A 22049-nucleotide genomic window follows, 5' to 3' on the forward strand; every position below is an offset into this window, starting at 1 on the left:
AAACTTATTTATTTGTATAAAATCTTTCTCAACTTTAAAGGACTTAGTGTAGTTATGTACGAGAGTTCTTAATAGAGAATACAAATAGAAAATGTAATAAATACAAAATATGATACTGATATACAAAGATTGATTTATTAAGAAATGGAGCTAGAGCTGTTAAACTAGGCTGGGCTCGCGAGGTTAATCCAACTCAACCCTTGAAATAGGTAGGGTTGGGCTTAATATTTTTGGCCCATTTATAAACGAGGCTTATTAGCCGCCTCATTTGGCCCACTGGCCTATTAGGCCCAACCCGCAAGCCTAAGAGGCCAGCACGTGGGCTATTAATATTTTAAAATATTTTTATATATATATTTAATAGTGTTTTATTTTTTGATTTTATGAATAAATATTTTGACATATAAAAAATCAAGTATTTTGTAATATCATCTTGCATGGTAAACTGTAGATGAAGATGAACTTCTTAAGGAAATAATATCACATGTTGACTCAAATGTGATTGATGATGGAAGTAGAAGCGGAGTTATAAAACATTAATTAATGAGTCATGTAATATTTAGAAATTTAGATTTATTAAGTATTTAGGCTGCCTTGTGTTGGTGGAAATGTTTGTTTTGTGGGAGAAATGATGGATAATCAACATTTATCCGCTAAATCTTACTTTGGCTATTATGTGTTTTGTAAGTATTCACCAAAGTGTGTGATCTATAAATGCATTTTTTACAAGTATTCACCGAAGTGAGTGATTTATAAATGAATTCTTTATGAATTGATGTCGTGTTCATAGGCGTCAACAGTCAATACACTTTCTAAGAGAGTAATATTATTTATTTTTTGGTTGAAGGGCCAACCCGTCACAATCCGTGCCCACTTAGGGTTGGGTTGAACCGCTATTTTATTGGCCCTTTAATTAAAAGGGTCAGCCCGCCCAACCCATTTAACTCTCTAGCCCGTTAGGGTTGGATTGGGTTGAGTTGGGCCAGTCAATTTTGACACCTCTACATGAGCCTAAAGTCAAATCTTAAAGAGGAGCTTTAATATATTATAAAAAGAATGTATATATTTATCTAAAATATATTTATATCTTTTTAGATGTAAAGTCATTAATTACTGTTTTCTAATCGATTTATTTTAGTAATTACTTTTCAAATGATAATATGGCTTCACCTTGTTGATCTTAAATAAAATTTTATCAATTTTATTTTTCAAAAACCTCTTTCAACCGAGGCTATAATTACATGAATCATTAATATTATGCTATAAATAATATATGCATTAGGAAAATAATCAAGTCATTTTATTTGATTGAGTATTTCCATTAAATCAATACCTTCTACTTATATTATTTCTCTTAATAATAACTAAAACAAAAATATATATACTTACTAACTAAGAATATCAACAACCAAAGTTCAAGAAAATTTATAAAATAAAGTAAAAATAATATAATCTAGCTCACGAATTTGATAAGTTGATGTAACAATATTGAAACAATGTCGTGTTCTATCAATATATGATTATTTGTTCCACTTTTTAAAATTTCGAAGAAGACACTCAAAAAGCAAATTTTATTTTTTTAACTTGTAAATTACGATAAATCTTTTTTTTAGAAAAGAATTTCAATATTGAGAATAAAAATAATAAAATTGAGGATAAAAAAAGATGAGTATAATCTAAATAATAATATAAAATGATATTTTTAGGAGATAAATAATGAAACATAATTTCCCACTTAAGAAAAAAATTTTCAAAAAATGTCATTCCCTTAGAAAAGTGTGGAAAACTAAAGGTTATTTTGTTTTTTTCTTATACTTCTTCCTTGTTTTTTTAAAAAAATTAAAAATACATATAGGGTTGAGTAATATGTATGGGTATTTTTTTAATTGATACGCTCAAAAAATATGAGGCTCCACAAGATGATTTAATGACCTAGTGATTAATACGATCTCATTGACATGGCTTTCAATTGAAAATGAAAAAGATAGATTTTAATGTTGAGTTATCTTCATTTCACACTTCAAATAACCAAAAACAAACCTACACTTAAATTTACAAATTATAAAATTTTCATGTTGTGAAAAAAAATATAACTTCATAAATTTAAACTAATATCCAAATTTACATTTGAATCAACAAGTAATGACTGATATTTTGAAAAATTATTTTTGATTTTAACTTATTTTTTTAACATTAAAAAACACAATTATTATTGTGTTATAAAGTACACAATTCAATGTTCTCATTTATTTACTAAAAATATAACAAATACCCAATTTATTATCTGACAAATTCTGTGACAGTATTTATTTTTCTTGATTGGAAGCCGTTGTTTACGAAGGAGCACTGTTGCAATATTTTCTTTTGGTTTTTACGGCTTCTTTTTTTTTATTTAATTGTATCAGATTTTTTATTTAGTATTTAATATTTATATTAAAATTTGAAAGAATAATTTCATTTTCATATTTGAAATTATAATTCAAGATTCGTAACTTTATTTTAAAACAGAAGTAACCCTATAATTATTCCACATAATTATAATTGATAGCTTTTACGACTTTCAGTTTAAAGAAATATTTTATCATCTGTTCATTTTTATTTGTCATGTTATGTTTTTTGAAAGTTATTTTGATTAATTTTTATGTTTAATTAGATTACATTAATTTTGATATTTTAAACAAAAAATTTGTATATTCAAAAACTACATGAAAAATATTATAAATTGCAGTATTTTGCATATCAACATGATGAAAAATAAATCTTAAAATGTTAATCAAATTTTTAATAGTTTTATTCTAAAAAATAAAAATCATAACAAATAAAAGTGGACGGAGGGAGTAGCAATTAACGTCTCTTGCTCCATATTCACCTAAATATACTGTTTTAGATATTTTAATTCACCTTATAATTTCAAGTTAAATTTTATGCAATATATTTTTACTTTTTTAAAATTTATTTATCAAAAATTCTAAATTTTAATAAGCTATATGTGATTTTGTCATCGCAAAACATGTTAAGAATATAAGTGAAAAAATCGTGGGCTACTAAAGGCCACAACAGGAATTATATTTAAATCGAAATCACATCCTCATGTTCTGACCAAATATATACCATATGATTTTTCATCGTATTTTTAGTGTGACGCAGATATTAAAATTTTGTAAGACTCTATTAAATATATTTAATTTTAATTGAAATTTTATAATGTGTTCAATTTTAATTTAAATTCTTGAAAGTTATTTAATCTTAAATTCTAGTTCAATATTCATATATAAAAGGTATTATATTCTTTTGAAAAGATATTTCAAAAATTTTATAAAGAGATTTAGAAAATCTCGAATATTTCGTAAATTCATGAAACATTCATATAAAAAGATTAAATCCAAATCATTTTAATTCGAAAAATACGCCACTAACAGCCATTGAATCATGGATACATATTAAAAGAGTAGAACCAAGAGATCAATAAAATTGTACCAACAATATTTATCACTAAAATATTCATGTTTCTTCAAATTTTATTTGTGTGGTTAATTTATTTTTCATATATTTAAAATTTGTTGCAGACAAAGTATAATATATATAATACAATATAAAATTATCTTATATTTGATTAAAAGACATCAAACCATTACGAAATTATTTATCTCAATATTAATATCTTATTTAATATTTTGGTGAAATAACTAATTTAGAAATAATTTATTTTGAAATAACTTATTTCTCATAAAATAACCTCTTTAAAAGCTTAAGCCATAAACAAAATTTTATTATTATTTGTATTATATATTTATGAAAATATAAATAAAATACAAACGAATTGAAAATACAAAGGAAGTGTGAAAGTAGAAGTAAAGGGGCATATATTGGGTTGTTTAGTTCTCCTACTTCTTCCCAATCTCTTTTTGAGCTGATTCTAAGCCCAACTTAGGAGCTAGATTCATAACAAAAACATAAAAGGGTTGCATATATTTATGAACAAATGACAGAAATAATATACTTTTAGGATAAAATTATTATTTGTCTCTTATAAGTTAATAATTACAGAAATTCTTTAAACTAGTACAATAATATAAGTGCTGATACATTAATCTAATGTGAGATACATTAATCATTAAGTAAGATACATTATATATTATCCATGATACACTAATATGATGTACATTTTAAACATGATACACTAATATGATGTGCGAGATACATTAATCTGATGCACGAGATATATTAATCTGATGCGCTGATACATTAATCTGATGCGTGAAAATGAGGGATTTTTTTAAAAATTTGTAAAACTAATAGGGGGTAATGGTAATAAGAGAACTTAAATGTGAGATTTCTGTCATTTTTCCTACATTTATTATTAAAATAGGTCCATTATTAGTTAGTACAATAATCTTGAGTAACATGAAGATATGAATTGAACTAGACATAATTAGTTGTGGTATATATGGACAAAGTATTTTAGTCGAGATATAGTAGTTGAAAATCACGAGTGATTCCAAGCTTATCCTTGACATACATATCAAAGCATAACATAAATAAACCAAGCGAAAATTGAAATACACAGCTGAATAATAGAGTTTAGAAAAATTCATGAGACTATATTTTTACGGTCTAAAATAAGCCTTTACTAGTTCAATTATAGACATTAGTGCGCCGAGACATGACCCCTAACTACCCCAAAACCAAAAACAAACATGAAGGGAAGTCTAGTGACCGAAATAAATGGATTCGTTAAATAAGGAAGGCTCACCAAGTACTATCTTGGGCGAAATAGGCCATTCGGATATGAGTTTACGCAGAAAGAACTGAAGGCTAGAGTTAAACATAAGCACAAGATCTTTAAAATCGAACTCTCTCTTTTCTATCTACCATCATGGTACGTCTTTTTAAACACCTTTTAATTTATTCAAATATTCAAAATTATTTTAAATTTAAACACATCAAATAAATCAATCCAAACAAACTCACACGCTTATTAATATTATATTGTAATATTGTGCAATCCAAACAGAGAAAGTTTAATTTATGAAAAACATAAAAAACTTGATAAAATCATTAAAACATGACTAGTGGTGCTCAACATTAGATTCAGAAATTTTTGGTCCTTTGAGTAATTCACCAAAAAGTTCTGTTGGATCATAGTATACCTCTACATCCTCTGCTCTTAGTGATTCATCAACCTGTCAACATTTAGAAATAATTTATTTAAATTCATAATTATATATATAAAGAGAGAGAAAAATAAAAGTCAAATGTTTAAGATTAATCATTTTTCAAAATCAATTTTATTGGTTTTTGAATTCTTAAAACTAAATAAAAAAATAACCGTCGATTTGGTTTGATTTGAATTTTTTAGTTTTTTTTGTTTGAAAGTAAAATTTTGTAGATGGCATACACATCACAAACATCTAGTACACGAAAAATCTACAAGAAAGTTGTTATGGATTTAATTAAATTATACTAAAATTATTATTATACGAACAGTGATTTAGTTGATCAATACTAAAGTCATTATACTCTAAAATTTAAGTATTGCACTTGAAAAAATGATAAAATTAAAAACTTAAGTTAATTAAAATTTAACAGTATATTTATATTTTATTGTGAATAATATATAAGTAATTATAAAATTTATACATATATAATTTCTCGATTTGATTTGATTGTTTTTGTGTTCTTTTTATTAATAAAATCAAATAGTATCATTTTCAAAGTGGATTTCCTAGCAAAACAAATTTGGTGATAGTTTTTACTTTGTAAAGTAATAATTGAAATAAAATTAATAGTAGCAATATATTTAGTGTAATCCATAAAATAAATTTGAAAAGAGTGATGTGTATGCAGTCTTATTCTTACCTTATAAATCTTCAAAAATAAAAGGGAAAAATGACAAATATCATGCAGATATCCTCCATCATACTTTTGAGAAATTGATGCCCCTTCTGCTCAAAAACTAGAACATATATACCTTTTATACTAACGGACATACACATGTCGTAATCTTTATCCAACAACCTGAAATTTATTAAATATCAGATCGACGAATAAGATTGTGCCACGTGTCTCTGTTTAGTCTGCCGTTAGAGTGAATGACGTATATGCTCTAGTTCTTGAACGACAAAAGTACCAATATCCCAAAAATATGATAGATGATATATCTGCATATCATTTTACGATAGTGTAAAGTATGTAAGAGGAATAGAGAGAGACCTTCAATATACCAAGGCCATAGAATTGGACCATGTTGCCAGTAGGGGCATGTCCTTTAAATGGACCTTCAAAGAAACCCCAATGTCTGAATTTGTATGTAATAATTGGTGGCCCTGTATATACATTGATCACTTCCCAAGCAAATCCTCTTGGAAAAGCTGATCTAAAAGCATTGTGAGATGATTCAAATGTCTCTTCATCTGCTTTGTAATATTTGAATTCATTTGGCATTGAACTCTTCAATAGCGCATTGTAGCTTCCCACTTTCAGTGTCTCTTCCGCGGACAATCCGTCTCTTCCTGTCCCATCTCATCGCAAAACATAAAGTAAAATCAATATAAATAAAGAAAGAAAGATATTTTTGTAAAAAATAAATATTCTAATTCATTTGTGTGTTTAATATGTAAACAAAATACTATATTATTTTAAGAATAATTATACATATATAGCTACTATAGAACATGATGATCATAGTGGGGTTATAATGGGCCTATATGTATCATTACCTACTACATATATGATTAAAGATATATGTGGTGATGTGAAGGCATTTCATTGAGGGAAAAAAGATTGTTATCAATACACTCTTTAATTTAATGAAGAAATGATTATACTATTTAAATTCAATATAATTGGATAATTTTAAAATTATCCCCATATATAAATTTAAATAAATTTGTATAAAAAAGTATTGATTGATATGACCGATAAGAAATTAGTTTGAGCGGAGAATTTTCTTTTCGAGGTAAGTTTTACTTGCTAATTCTTTGGATTTATTTTATTTGTTATATTTTTCTACGTTTGCTAAAGGAAATATTAACTAAAAGGACAATATAGCTAAATTATAGGTAAAATTTATCCGCACGAAAGGTATGTTTGGTATGAAAGAAAATATTTTTCGAAAAATGTTATTCAATTTTCTCATTTTAATTTGGTCAAATGTTTTGGAAAAAGTTTTCCAAATCAACTCATTTTCCTCAAATTTAAAGAAAATAACTTTCATTCAAAGTTTAAGAAAAATATTTTCCAAAACTCTCTTTCAATCCCAACCCCATCCTACCAGAACCCCAAACCACCCCCTACCTGCCCTCCCACCCACCAACCCCTACCAGCCCCCCTACCCTAAAAAACTTAAATTATTTTTTAAAAAATATTTTCAACTTTAAAATTTCATTTTTTTCACCCCATCCTTGATCCCCCATCCCATAAAAAATAATTTAAGTTAGTTTTTTAAAAATATTTTCAACTTTCAAAATTCATTTTTTTCATCCTTATCCTCGTCCAACTTCAAAAATTCATTTTTTTCATCCCTACTCTCCGACCCCCCACCCACTCACCCCTACCACCCCAGTCCCCCTACAACCCAAAAAAAATTGAATTTGTTCTTAAAAAATTTATTAAACTTCAAAATTTCATTTTTTCACCCCTATCCTAGATCCCCCCACCCTACACTACCCCCTACTAGCCCGCCACCCAGCACGAAAAAGAATTTTAAGTTTGTTTTTAAAAAATAATTCCAACTTCAAAAATTATTTTCTACTCTAGTAAAAAATAAAAGATATTTGTCAAAAACATTTTTCATTCAAAAACCAAATCTAAAATATTTTTCGGAAAATATTTTCTACTCACCAACCAAACAAGAGAAAATAAGTCAAATATCTACTTGTTTTCCTAGAAAACATTTTCCTTCATACCAAACACCCCCCCTCCCCCGAATGTTTACACCAAGCCAATACATGCATGACATGTGTTTAAATTTATAGTTTATTTTACTTCATTAAATCTCGTAATAATATTATATTAATGTAATCACCCGATACAGATAAATTTCTCCCCTAAATTATTTATTCTCTTGCTGAATAGAATAGTATTTTGCAAGTCTTACCATTTACGAAGAGCTTGAATTTTTCAGGATTAATTGTCCTAAAGTCTTTTACTCTAGTCTTATGTGAAAGTTCCATTTCCCATGATTTTATAGCATTTTGTACTGTTTCTTCAAGAGATCCTTCTGGCCAAACCTGATTTCAAAATCATAAAACAAAACAAAACAAATTGTATTTACATGAAAGATGATAAATATTACTATTTTAATTAAATAAATACACTTCTTATTTTTTTCATAATCTCTAAAATTTCTTGTTATTTAAAAAAATTACAAAAATCTCCTTTTGAATTAATCTCTCCCCTCTCAGATACATCCCGTGAGCTATGTATCCACATGTTTTTTTAATGTATTTGAGATCTTATAATTTTAAAGAATTTTTGTAATTCGAGAAAGAACAGAAATAAAATATAATAATTAGTTTTTAATACTATGAAATTTATATAACTTATACTAAAATTTATGTATTTAAAAACTACATAAAAAAAATATTACCCCCTCCAATTTATCTTATTTCTCCTACTTCTTAATCCAAGATTGATGAGATTTCATTTTTATCCTTAATTGAAAAAAATAAGGAGATGAATTGAAATAAAATAAAAACAAATTGGGATCAATAAATAAGGATTATTTGACACAAGATGTAAAATAGTTTGGATGGACTATAAATCACAATACTTAACAATTCAAAATAATAATAAGACATATAAAAGATTATTGTAATTAAGTAAATATTTATTTAACTTTTGAAATTTAAAAAGTATCACGTAAATTAGGACGAAAGGAATACGTATATTACAAACCTTAGTCCTTCCTTCTTCAAAGAGTTTATTAACACTTTCATAACTTGGAGCATCACCATGTCTCCATTGGATGGTTCCTTCAGCAGCAGCTTGATCTTCATGCAAGAATAGCCTATACTTATCACTTGTAATTTTAATTGTTTCCTTCTCACTAGCCATATTTCTAAGTTTTTAATACTTTTTTCTCTCTAAAAGTTTGTTTTTTTTTTTTTGTGAATTCCACTTTGTGTGGCTATGCCTTTTTATAGATGAAATTGTAGATGGATGATTATCTTAACTAATTAATGTATATGAAAGCATTATATAATCTCACGTGGACAAGTTACTATTTATAATAATATAAGATTTATGATATTCACGTGAACATATATATATCTTTAACATATATACTACTAAATAATACAGTAAGGTGAAAGGTCATGCGCAAAGTATAAATTTTATAACAATTTCGATTAAAATTCAGATATATTTCAGATTCTTTTCCTCATTAACGAAGTTTTTGGTACATGTTTGAAACTTTGAAAATATTTGAATGACTTACAGAGTAATTAATAGACGTGAAATAGTACAATTATTATTTTTATTTATTTATTTATAATATGTCAAATCAAATCTGAACAAGTAAGATGATCGGATAAAGCATTTGTACTAGTAAAAATAGGGGGAGGAAGTATATGACAAATAATTGAATGAGAAGTTCTTAAGCTTTGACCATAAATTTTCAAAGAAACTTGAATAATTTATCTTTAAATTATTAAATATGTGTGATCACAAAATTTAAAAATCTAATCTCGAAAGATTCTCAAGTTTCCTTCAATTTTTAAGAGAATTTTTATTTCTTCATAGAACTTCAAACAAAAAAAAATTAAAGTGAAATGCATCTCCAATCATTACTCTTTTTAATACATTATACTTCGGTGTCTTATCTATCAATATCAAATTAAATAATTGACAAACTTTGAAATATTTATACTTACAAAAACATCTAAAATTATGGGCAAAATGGAAAATTTTAATTACTTATATTTTGATTTTATAAATTAATAAATAAAAATCTTATCTTTAAAAATATTTTTTCAACGATTAAAATATCATTATTTTTGTGGTAGAAAATAAAAATCTTTCAACAAAAAAAAGAGAAAATTTGGTGATCTCTTTAATGTATGGAGTAGGATTAAATGAAAATTTTAATACTCCCTTCATTTTATAAAGAATGATCTAATTTAATTTGACACAAAAATTTAAAAATATAAAAAAGACTTTTAAATCTTATAATCCTTAATTAAAATTATGTTAAATGTACAAATTATCCTATAATCTTGTGGGCTTAAACATGTCACTTAGAAAAATTAAAATTAAAATATTATAAAAAAAAATTCAATTTTTTTAAACAAACTAAAAACGAAAAAGTTTTTTTTTTTAAATTGAAGTAGTATTTAATGATGGGGTCAAATTGTAGTAAGCTGGTGTTTGCACGTTTCACTAGTCATCAAACTTTTATTGCAGCATTTAAGAAAACCTTAAATGATTACAATAAATGCATTCATATGAATTACATAAAAACAAAATAATACTTATCTAACATACATAATAAAAAAAAAAAAAGGGCCTATCATATGAATTATGATAATAGAAAAAAACTTTCAATCTCTATCAAACTCAGCATCAGCAAAAAAGGTTATTTTTTCCTGTCTCGATTTAATATGATCTAAAATAAATCATAGATATGTATATGTAGATACAAATTTATCGACACCTGCTCCTACTAGCCTATGATACAACAAGATATGTTTATTGTTTTCCTAAGCTTTTGGAGAAATCACCATAAAAAAAACACATGAATAACATTACCAGAGAATTTTCTGCATTACATAAATAGACCACCAGAACGAGATTCAACTATTGGGTCAATCCCATGGCGGCTTTCATCAACAAGAGCTAAAGTTAACATTTCTGTGCAGAATTGATCATCTGGTTTGAACCACAACGCCTGTTTAGGAAATGGAACAACAGACTCAATATCGATTTAATCAGACGAAATAGCGTATTTACACATTTTGAAATGGAAACACACCTTGTGATAGTATGTAATAGCTGATGTGTAATTATTCTGCATAATTGCAACAACATATCAAAGCCAAGTTTGTAACTTCGGACATCATATATAATCAGAGATTCTGAGATTTATTACCTGGAGATGATAAGTGTATGCAAGACCAGCGTAAGTACTTAGACTTCTTGTAGACAATGCAAGGGCTCTCTCATAATATGCGATTGCCTCGTTGTACCTCCTGAAAGAAAGTTTTGCTTAATGTTAATGTTTACAAACTTACCTTCAAAGGTGAATCTGAGATTTAAATTGTTGGGTTAGCACTTAACTCATTCTACTTTTGAAGTTATGGGTTCAAAGGGTCATATGCATTAAAAGTTTATTTATTGCATATATCTATCTATCAATGTTTGGTGCCTCAGGGAAAAATTGATGTCCCTAATATTAATTCCCTAAAGAATGACCATTGGCCATATAACCAGTAACCTAAGGACTAAAAAGTTCTCTCAAGAGATTCAAAGCATCTTCCGTATATTAACTCCATTTTCATGTAATTTTTCTAAGAAAAGAAAGAACTAATCACACAGCTGGTAAAGCTGTTCAGCTTTCTCCGGCTGGTAAACTCATTAGCACACTAACCGAAATAAATATGTGATAAATCTTCTTAACATTTAAAGAACTTTTTGAAATACGAACCTCATCGAAGAATACTACGATAGTAAAACCTGAGGACATGTAACCTTGTTAACTATGTTATTTTTTGGGATCTAACGAGAACGGAAACAAATGGCCACCAAACTACAACTTGTATGTCACAAAACTAATATTAGCATAAGACACTTACTTTAATTTTCTGAGGGCATGAGCAAGATTGATTACTGTTGATTCCCACATCTCACTTAAGGAAGATGGAATGTGAGACAATGTTTTCTCAAACCACCGCACTGCTTTTTTATACCTGAAAGAGAGAAAATTAAATAAAGTTTTGGTAAAACGGATAAGAATATAACAAGAGAAAGATCAACAGAATTTTTCGTACTAAGGGGCAAGATACTCGAGTATGGTAGGTTGAACAAGACTTCAGAACAATATACCCATAATTTTCAAAATGCTAACTGGTTGAGATTAACACAGAAAATACATGTTTTATCACTTCTAGAGGATAAATGAGAGAAATGTTACGCAACTAAATCATAAATGTCGCAAATTCACAAGAGTAGAGACCCTTACTCCTTCATATGATAAGCAACAACTCCAAGTTCATTATATACAAGTGGATCTGAGGGGCATATTGACTTTGCCTGCATAAAAAACTAAAGGGGAACATTATCAGCGCTATTATTCGGGGAACTCCAGACAATATCAATAGACTTCAGGGTGAACAACCAGCATGAACACGCATACTTGTGCAGACTCAGAGAAGAGAATATTTTTTCTCACAACTTAAGCATAACCAAGAGTTGAACATAGGAAACCACAGACAATGTATAATCACCTGCTCAGCCAGTTTAAAGCTGTGAGTACGCATATATTCCATTCCAATGTACAAAGTAGGCAAATGGTACCTGGAAAAAACAAAATTAAGGATTCAACCTGTCAAGGAAAATGTACACCCTTATAAGTTATAAGAGGGACTGCAAGATAGGAAGTTACTCTAGTGGGCCAAAGTACAAAACTTATCTCCATAACAAAAAATCAGCCTTTCTTTTGTGTTTGTTCCTTCTTTTAGTTGAGTTGAGTTCAATTCATTTAAGAACTCAATCCTTGTTGTTGATTATTTGCGTCCCATTTCATACTTTGAGACTTTGTAATTGGTTGGTATTATGTTTTGGGACCTGTTGATATAATTCAGGTTGAGACCCGCAGGGATCGGGGTGGTATCAGACAAATTTTGCAGCTTGCCAGTGACTGAAATCTGGTGCGAGCCATGATTGCGAAGGGGTACGGTGATCACCTTGAAGATTTGACCAGTGAAGGTGACATTTATTCTCTATGATCGCATAACTGTGGAATCCGGATGTACAAATGTCGACCCTCCGCAATTGCGACATAACTCCGCAATCAAGAAGGCTTAATAGGAGAGTTGACTTTAGTCAGCTACTCCTTGCGGTCACATGGATTTAGCCGGCACAACAAAGGTCTTTTTTTTTGGCCTAGAAGTCTTATTGCATAGGATGGTTCAGTGTAGCAACTGAGGGTTGTGAAGACCCATATATTGTTCTATTAGTCCTATCTGCATAGGTCCCACTATTCGTTCTAGTGATCCTATTCAAGAGGGTTCAGTGCAGATGTGCTTCATTTCGTGCTTGGTGGCTTGATATTTCATACCTGCTATGGTTATGATATAATGTGTAATACCTTGTTTGCAACATGAATACTAATTTTGAAGATTTATTCCACGGGGTAAGATGAAGGAGCAGATCGATGATATTATTTGGCCCTTGTGGGCTGTGGCTCACCAAATCACTTGCAGCTCTGAGCAAATTCCTCTACTAGTGCTACCAAGGGACATCACGGATCTTCATTTGAGACAGTGTTCTAGATTTTCCTGAAGTGAGCCCACCATAGTTTGTCTGACATCCTACACTGACATGTGGCTTGTAATAATTCTTATCTAGAGGACTAGTCAACCAGTAGTTTTAGGGGCATTTTTAGGCCAAAAATAACGTTGAGGGCATTGTTGGTCCAGTAGGGAGGAGGAGGGTATATTTTAGCCAAATTCAATAGGTTAAAAGGAATTTTTGGCCGTTTTTCATTCAACTTAGTATGGATGAAAGAATTAGCACAAATAAAAGTTCAAGTCTATCACAAAAATTGAAAATACTAGGTCTGTCACAGCTAGAAGACAAAACTATCAAGCAAAAATAGGATTTACCCAGGAAATAATCTAGCAGCAGTGCGGTAAGCTGACATTGCCTGGTCACCTTCTTCTTGAGCTGCATAAGCATTTCCATATCCTATCCAAGCTGAAGCAAACGTTCCATCTAAGCTTGTTGCCTTACTGCCAAATATAAAAAATCAGAATACAAAATAAGACCCTCAACAACTGAATGTGGATGAATTATTCGTAAGCTACATTAGAATATCCAAAGAACCAGAAATATGAGATAGCACTAAGCTCTCAAAGCTTAAGCACTTACACGATTGCTAAGATTATCCATTTTATCATGTAAAAGTAAATTGATAAGAATAATTCATTCAGGTAATCATATCATTTAATATCTTCAATGGAAGGACCAGCCTTAACTTCAGTGACGGAGCAGTAAAGTAGAAAAACACTACCCAAAGGATACATTCTATCTGACATGGGAAATCAGAGATCACAAAAATCGTAGAAGAACTTCATATGATCCAGTCACACTTTTGATAGAAATTCACTTTTAATATCACTATCCACCACTCAGATTCTTACATAGACCTCTTCTTTTATCCTCAAAAAATATGCTACTAAAGAAAATGGAAAACTACCAAGATGGTACAGGATCAAAAGACTAGAACTATAGTCACATGTACCTATAGTGTTGCATAAGACAGAGGGCAGAAAAACAAATTCCATATTCCGAACCTTGAAGAGAATGTTTGGCCAGAAGTATTGTTGTGAAACAAAGTTGTTCCACGAGAGAGAAAGATGGGTAGAACTACAAACCCTCTTCTTCATGACATGATGACGTAGATACATTTACCTAAAATAGCGGCGTGCTTGGTCATATTTCTTGATACAATAGTAGTAGCAACCAACTGCAAACCATGACAGAGCCCTGAATAAACAACATGGTCTAGTGAGGCAATCATATAATAGTAGTTTTCACCACAGTTAATGGACATAGAAAAGGAATAAAACACATCATCAATCAAAACAAATTGAAGACCATCTCTCCAAGTCCACCCTAATTTATCCATCAATAGGCTAGAGTATATATTTTTAAAATGATGCAAAACATAAATTCAATGCCACACTACATATATTTAAGACTTTGAATTGTTATCTACTAAACTGACACCTACCTATGGAGATTCCTCTCTGCTAGTTATCTACTCAACTGAGAACGGTACTTTTGCCTGTGGAAGAGAGCAGTATTCCGTGGAATATAGACCTATATGCAAGCTGGCTTGAAAAACACCTTCTAGAAAAGAGACCGAAAAAATGGTTGACATGAAAGTCAAAACTTGACTCCATTTTCAATTCACAGCATGCTTAATTTTGAATAGTTTGCTAATCTTTCAAATTACTTTTCCTAGATTTTCTCTTGATTCCACAAATTGACTTGTTAATAATGGCATACTGGAAAATAGATGATCTTAATTTGGTATACCTTTTGCTGTAAATAAAACAATATATGCAGTTATTATCATTTTAAAGATTTGCATTAGTCCTTATACAACTATCGTCTATCTCTGGCAAAGTTAGCACCAAATTATTGTAAAATCCACTCTTTAATGGGAAGTAAACCTATTCTCATCAATGCTTAAGCTGAAGATACTTTTCAAACTGTAAATCATTTGGGTGAAGTATTAGCACTTAATTGGTGTATTTTTCTAGGCAAAGTCGTAATAAAGAAAGAGTGCTCCCTATGAAAATGCTGGGTTTGCTGTTTCCACATCTACTGGAATAGATAATAAAGTTGGTTGTGAGTACTAGAATAGGCAAGTTTTTGAACCAGGGTATATCATGCTGTCATTATTTGGTTTTCCTTTTTCTATTCCTAAACTATGTTATCTTTTTTCTTTTACCATTCTTTTGAATAATATTGTTTAATATGTTACATGAAAAGAACAAGTGATATTAGATTGGTTATGAACTTAGAAATTATCACTTGATTGACATATCAGAATAGCAAAATTTGTTTGAAATCCCAACTCGATCCCCCACCCTCTCTCTTGTAGTCTTGTTTGTTGCCATGTCTATCGAAATGAATGATCAAGGTAACATATAGGTTAAATGTCAGCAAGAAAAGAGATTTTTGCATGAATAATCACTCTTAACTCTATTGACCTTGAAAAGAACTCAACTCCCAGCAAAAGGCTATGAGTAGAATCACATTTTTCTTGATTAATAAGAATTTTTCATACTTAAGGTTTATTCAGAAAAGAAAATCTTCATGCAATAGTTATGCCTTGTGAACGAGTATGCAGCAATATATTTTTCAAAACTCAAGCCCTGCCCACTCACTTTTGAGGATAATCCTTCACTAAATTGCAAGCCATAAGATACAGCTCATTGGAATGTCCCAACTCCATTGCTGCTGCTAAGTGCACCAGGGTACACTTGAGGTGGAACGGATCCTTTTCAAGCAATCTGTATTTTATCATGTACCAAAGTATAAGAGGAAAAGAAAACAGTTGCCAAATTTCATGTAGTGATGTAAAGTAGGTACCAAAATACATGTGATCAGTATACAATAAGATCAAGCAAAAGAATAAAAAGACATAATTTCCTTTTTGGTGGGTTACCAACTTACTCAGATGTTAGTTCAAAGCATTTCTGATATTCACCGCATTGATGATAATACTCAGCTTTGCAGGCTAAAAGATCAGTGTTAGATTTAAGCGTACACAAAACAGATTTGTCCGAAAGCTTTGTATTAGGTCCACTCTGTTCCAGCTCTCTAAATTTAGCTTCCACCACATTTTCTTTATCATACTGAGAAGCACAGGAAAAGGAAAAAATTTATTCCATTGAGGAGTAAATGGATGCGCAAAACATAAAACTAAACTTTTTCTACGCAAATAATAGAACACTTCAACATTTCTGTAAAAATTCAAGTACAGCTTCTGTCTAGTTATCAATATAAAGTACCAAATTCAATATTCTATTTTTCAACTGAGTGAAACTCAAAAGTTAAGTGTTTATGATCCATAAAGAAGATCAAATGGAATAAAATGTAGTCTTATAAGAAGTGATTACCTTCTTTATCAAACAAGAATAGAATGAAGAGAGCCACCCATCTTCAGGACCAAACTGCAAACATGAGAGCAGGGTTCTCTCTGAAATTCACTAGCAACTGGATTGGTCAATTTCTCATAATAATTCCTTTAACAAAGATAAGATTAACACAATAATACTATCATCTAAAAGATTGGCAGTTTTCAATGATAGTATCAACAATAAATAGCATTAAAAAAGGTAAAAGCAGAAAAAATGCCAAAATTCAACAAGATTTTAAGTGCAAAGCACAATTAAAGAACAGGCCTTGGTAAATAAGGAGCAAAAGGAAACAAATGAAAATTATAAATGTGATCTGAAAAAATTAACTATAGCACGAGTAATACTTATAGGACAAAGGAATTTGAGAAGCTACAGTTAAGTGCATATTTAACATTTCGATTGTTCCGAAAACTATTTAAAATTTCTGATTCAAATGATAAGAGGGGGTTTGGTTTTCTAATTTTGGCTCAGTGGCGACTTCCCTACTAAAATTCCAACTTTATATTTCTAATGACTCACATATTTATATAACATTTCTTTATCAATTAATACCACTTTGCCAAGGAGGTTTACGAGTATTCTCCAGTTATATATGTTGTTTAGTTCTATTCCCTACAAGACCGAGCTTATAGGTGGTGAAGAGGATCCCTTAGTCTTGGGGACTACATAGATACTGCCTAAGCAACACAAGCAGCCAACTGCCCCTGCACAGCTCAGAGTTTGAGCACATTACGGGCCTTTAACAGCACTGAACAGCTATAGAATGTTTGGTTAAAAGAAAGAGAATGTTCATTAATTATAAAAACACACACCAAGGACTTTTAGAGTACAATAAACACGGTCTCCAAAAGTACTTGCATTGTTTTAAGACAGTTTGATTCTATAAATTAGCTTGTACTATTTCATAGTTCCAAGAAGATCCACTTTGAACAGCAAAGGTTCTCACCTTCATCACAAGTGAGCATGTGATTCTCTATCAGACATTCCAATGCCTGAAAATGAGCATAGATAAATTTCATAAGATTGTCATGGAATTGAAAGCATGAAGGACTTATGATGCTTCTACGATAAGGAAAAACATGAATATAAGATAACTAAGTATCTTCCAGAGTTTTACCATATAAATCTGGCCTCTAATACAGTAATTGACAAGATTAATTCCTTAGCCATAACAAAGGAGGAGAAAAAACCAAGAGACATACTAACCAACCCCTAGATAAAGACTTCCATCAATTAAAGAAGAATGACTAGAATACCAAAACTTACATACCTCATAACACAAAGGATCAGCCTTGATAGCAGCTTTATACCTAAGAAAGTGTCACGGAGTTATATAACAAGTCAGCTCCTTCCGATGATAATATTTAACTGCTAGATCAATATTAAGAAGTAAGGAAAGACAGCTCAGCACATGATGGAACTGTAATTCCTTAATATCAGATTCAATGATATCTCTTGCAATACAGTTAACTTGAGACTGAATACATCTCTTTATCAGATAGGATCTTCGAGATTCATTTTCTAACCTAATTCTATGCACAAGAAAGCAAGGAATGAGAGGTAAGGAGATGAGATCACTGATGATCACAGATGCTGAACACAAGAAAAAAGAAGAGGATAATTTGTTCCTACAGTTATATTAAGGGGAACCAATAATTTCTTCATTGTATTAACAAACAACAAATGAAGGAGCCAACGCGAGGGAAAGGATGGGGTCTGTACACAAAAGGTTCATCCGTATGATAGGTTATAGTCAAAAGTTAATTACTTCAACACCAATTATTAAAATAATTAGCTCTTTCTGAATGTTATTATTCTTTTGAGTTTAAGAAACTACCAAAAATCAGATGTAAGGAATTTAAATACTCTAACTCACTTTTATCACTTTTTTTAGAAGAAAAAAGATGAGATAGAAGTAGTTTAGAGTATTTACCACTTTTATCTCAAGGAACCCAAATAACACTGTTAAACTTCTTCATTCCTTGCTTATTCGATTTTGCTAAGACGTACTATGTTCGAATTAAACGTGGAAAGTCATTTTGCCTCACTTCCTATACTTCCTATCATTTCTTCTCCCTCATAACTAGTCTGAAAACATGATTACCAGCCAAACAGAAAACTATAGCACCGAGCAATCTCTCCCGTGTCCCACAAGAAATTCAGACCAAATCTACAACAACATACCTTGTGAAATCACAAAAGTGGGATCTAGGAGGATAGAGTGTATGCAGACCTTACCGCTACCTCGTGGAGGTACAGAGGTTGTTAAGACCAAATCTGTAATCCAAAATTATGTCTATGAACATCAGTGTCTTATATCCAAACTATCACTAACCATAGTCGAGCCTGTGCACGATTCTCCAACGCTTCATATGCCTTGCCCCTCAAAAAGCAGATTGCTGATAAAATCTGTCAAAGATTTACATTGAGCATTTTGAATCTGTGGGAAAGTCATGACTCATAACAGATTCTCCCGGAAATCCCCACTAGGTAAGGGATAATGGAGAAACTTACATTTATTTCACGATCTTCACCATCCTTGTCCAAGTACATGCTGTTGCACTCTCTTGTATCAGTAATATTACCATGTTCATCCACTTTAGCATCACCCAGCATTAGAAGACATTGATCCCACTCCTTCAGTTCTTCCTAAAAATACAGAAATTATACAAGGAAATTTAAGCAAACTATTTTAGAACATAATAGTATCCAATTTGTTAAGCCTAATGTTTAGTCTGGTTAATTACTTGTATGTTAGTGTAGGGGTAAGTGCAAGATTATGATGACCTGTTCTTGAGATCACATGTATAGAAGAAGAAGAAAATATGGATCCAACTAGCACTTATAGTTAATCCCAATTATTTAGGGATTGAGGCTTCAATCAAGGACAGATACTACAGATTAAAACCTAACCATAATCATACTTAGGGGTGTGACATGTTGATAACTGAAAGTGGAAAGACGGCAACCTACATCAAATGGTAGCACCTTACCCAAGTAGGCAGCCATGTTATCAATGGCAAAAAGTGAAAAGAAGCACAAATGTCTAACTTTGAGCACTACACACAAAGCATGGGATTCTAATTAACAAAAAAATTCAGAATATGTAGTAGTTCAAGAATAATAACTATAAACACAAATAACAATTATATAAATTATTTTCAAAATTACAATTAGGTGAAATATTTATTGTTTAGCCCTCTCTTTAAGACAGTTGGACTCTGAGACACACGCCTAACACCTTTGTGTTTGCACTGAAGCACTGAAGCACTAAACCTGTTTGCAAGTAGTTTCATGGCTTATGAATGCGTCAAGGAGGCATTCAATAAAAGTAGAAGATTAGTGGGACTTGTCAGGCTGGAAATACTATCACGTACTATGTTATTGAGTTAAATCTTTTAGTGTTCTGCAGTGTTGCAACTGTAACACTTCAAGTTAGGGAAGACAAACAAAGAAGAATAGAACCAGAATCTGATCCACTTGTTCAGTTTATCTTTTTTATAAGAATTGCTACTTTTCTTTATATTCTCATTGAATGAAAGCAATTTACCAAGTTTCAAGAGTGTGGTAGCTCAATCCTAGATAAAGTGGCGAAGCTGTGAACTAATGGATTAGGTGAAAAGGGGAGGTGGGGATCACCTCTAACAAGTGTATGCTTTCTAGTGTAGATTTTTTATTCAAGTGTAGATCTTCACTCTCAACTTTCACAATATAAGGAAAAAGACTGGTTTGATTCCACGGTGTGCTTCTTTCATCTCCTAATCGACATTTGGTGCACAGAAAGTAGAAAGAGGTTTGAGGTTATAGTATAGATAAGGGGTGAAAGTCTACAACATTACTAGGGACAGGGAAAAAGTAGTTTATGCAAAAAAAAAAAAAACACAGGGTTTTATCAAGCCTTCACATTTCGAGCAAATATATAATCGAATCATCTTAAATATATTAACAAGCATCTGGCAAATGATGTCAACCCCTGAAATTTAACACCTGAATCAAGTTCCAAGCATCTAGAAACATATAAAGTTTTACATAATAGGGTCACCAACACTGCTCGATAACAGCTTAAGATACACTGCTTTGTGTAGTGTTGTGTCCCATTTACTAGTGATAACTAAAGCACAGCCATACTAGAGACCGAGCCTACTTTGCTATATCACTACTTCTAATGTTAAAGAACAACAACTAGCCTGTATAACTCAATTTAACAGCTAAGGAGCACCACTAAACATGTTGAAACCCCAATAACACCATATAAACAAGTACCCACAAAACAGTTCTTTGGGTAGTTTCTGCCCCATTATGCTACTAGAGCCTAAACCTACTTTTGTTAATCACCACTTAACATAAAATTACAATGCATAAGTAGCCTTTTTACACAATTAACACATAAACATGAAGATCCCATATAACCTTATTCATAAAATTGCAAAAAAGACACAATCTTGGAACAAAATGGAGGCAATTAGACCTAGACATAACCCGAATTAGCTTGGAATAAATAAACAATCAACTATTCAATTATTTGTAAAGTAAAAAGGGCATACAAGGCACTTGGCGGCGAGGTATCGGAAGCGGAGGTCACGAAGGACGATTTGAGAAGCATTAAGAAGGTGAAAAGCACGTCGATAGTGTCGACCAAGATACAAAGCTTGTGCTTGCATGTATATATCAGCTGGGTCAGAAGTAATTGCAGCTACTTTATCAGCAAAGAAGATAGCTGATGAATACAAATGTTTACTCACACAATCCCTCACCACACCTCTTAGCCTCTCAATTTCTTCTTCCCTCATTGTTTGTATACAAAATTCTCTTCGATTGTTCAACTTTGAATTCAAAATTGAGAGTTTTGGGGAAGAATTTGGGGGAGAAGAGAAGAGCGGGAGGTTATTGTTTGTGAAAAAATGGAGGCGGGTTTTTGACGGGTTTTTGAAAAACAAAGGCAAATTGTATCAACCTAGTTGTTCCATAAATATATTAATATTCGTTGGTTTGATATAAGTTTAATGTTTTATTAGTCATTATTTTATTAGTTAATCTAAGGTAATAGATGAAGCAAACTAATATTAGTATCTATTGTTATATATTGATTAGCTAACCAAATAAATGAAATATCCGTTAGTTCGTTATAAATTTCATATTTGGTTAGTAGTTGTTTAATGGGCTATCAATAAGCTA

General features: G+C 30.7%; 2 protein-coding genes across 2 annotated transcripts; both read right to left on the reverse strand.

Annotated features, from left to right (window-relative positions):
- Window positions 1-4948: 4948 nt before the first annotated feature.
- LOC107005672 (pathogen-related protein-like) lies at window positions 4949-9118 on the reverse strand. The gene is made up of 4 exons (XM_015204315.2): window positions 8899-9118; window positions 8099-8231; window positions 6214-6512; window positions 4949-5183 (listed from the first exon to the last, which is right to left on the reverse strand). The coding sequence occupies exons 1-4, from the start codon at window positions 9055-9057 to the stop codon at window positions 5070-5072; spliced, it is 705 nt and encodes a 234-aa protein (XP_015059801.1). The 5' UTR covers window positions 9058-9118; the 3' UTR covers window positions 4949-5069.
- A 1439-nt stretch (window positions 9119-10557) lies between these two features.
- On the reverse strand, window positions 10558-21822 carry LOC107005403 (anaphase-promoting complex subunit 6). The gene is made up of 16 exons (XM_015203987.2): window positions 21419-21822; window positions 19389-19523; window positions 19210-19283; window positions 18145-18184; window positions 17821-17866; window positions 16854-16933; window positions 16408-16589; window positions 16119-16244; window positions 14632-14706; window positions 13824-13949; window positions 12444-12513; window positions 12179-12261; window positions 11793-11906; window positions 11090-11189; window positions 10973-11008; window positions 10558-10888 (listed from the first exon to the last, which is right to left on the reverse strand). Exons 1-16 carry the CDS (start codon window positions 21662-21664, stop codon window positions 10766-10768), a joined length of 1656 nt encoding a protein of 551 aa, XP_015059473.1. The 5' UTR covers window positions 21665-21822; the 3' UTR covers window positions 10558-10765.
- Between the last annotated feature and the right edge of the window lie 227 nt (window positions 21823-22049).

This window comes from Solanum pennellii, chromosome 12 (assembly GCF_001406875.1).
Source record: "Solanum pennellii chromosome 12, SPENNV200".
NCBI lineage: Eukaryota > Viridiplantae > Streptophyta > Magnoliopsida > Solanales > Solanaceae > Solanum > Solanum pennellii.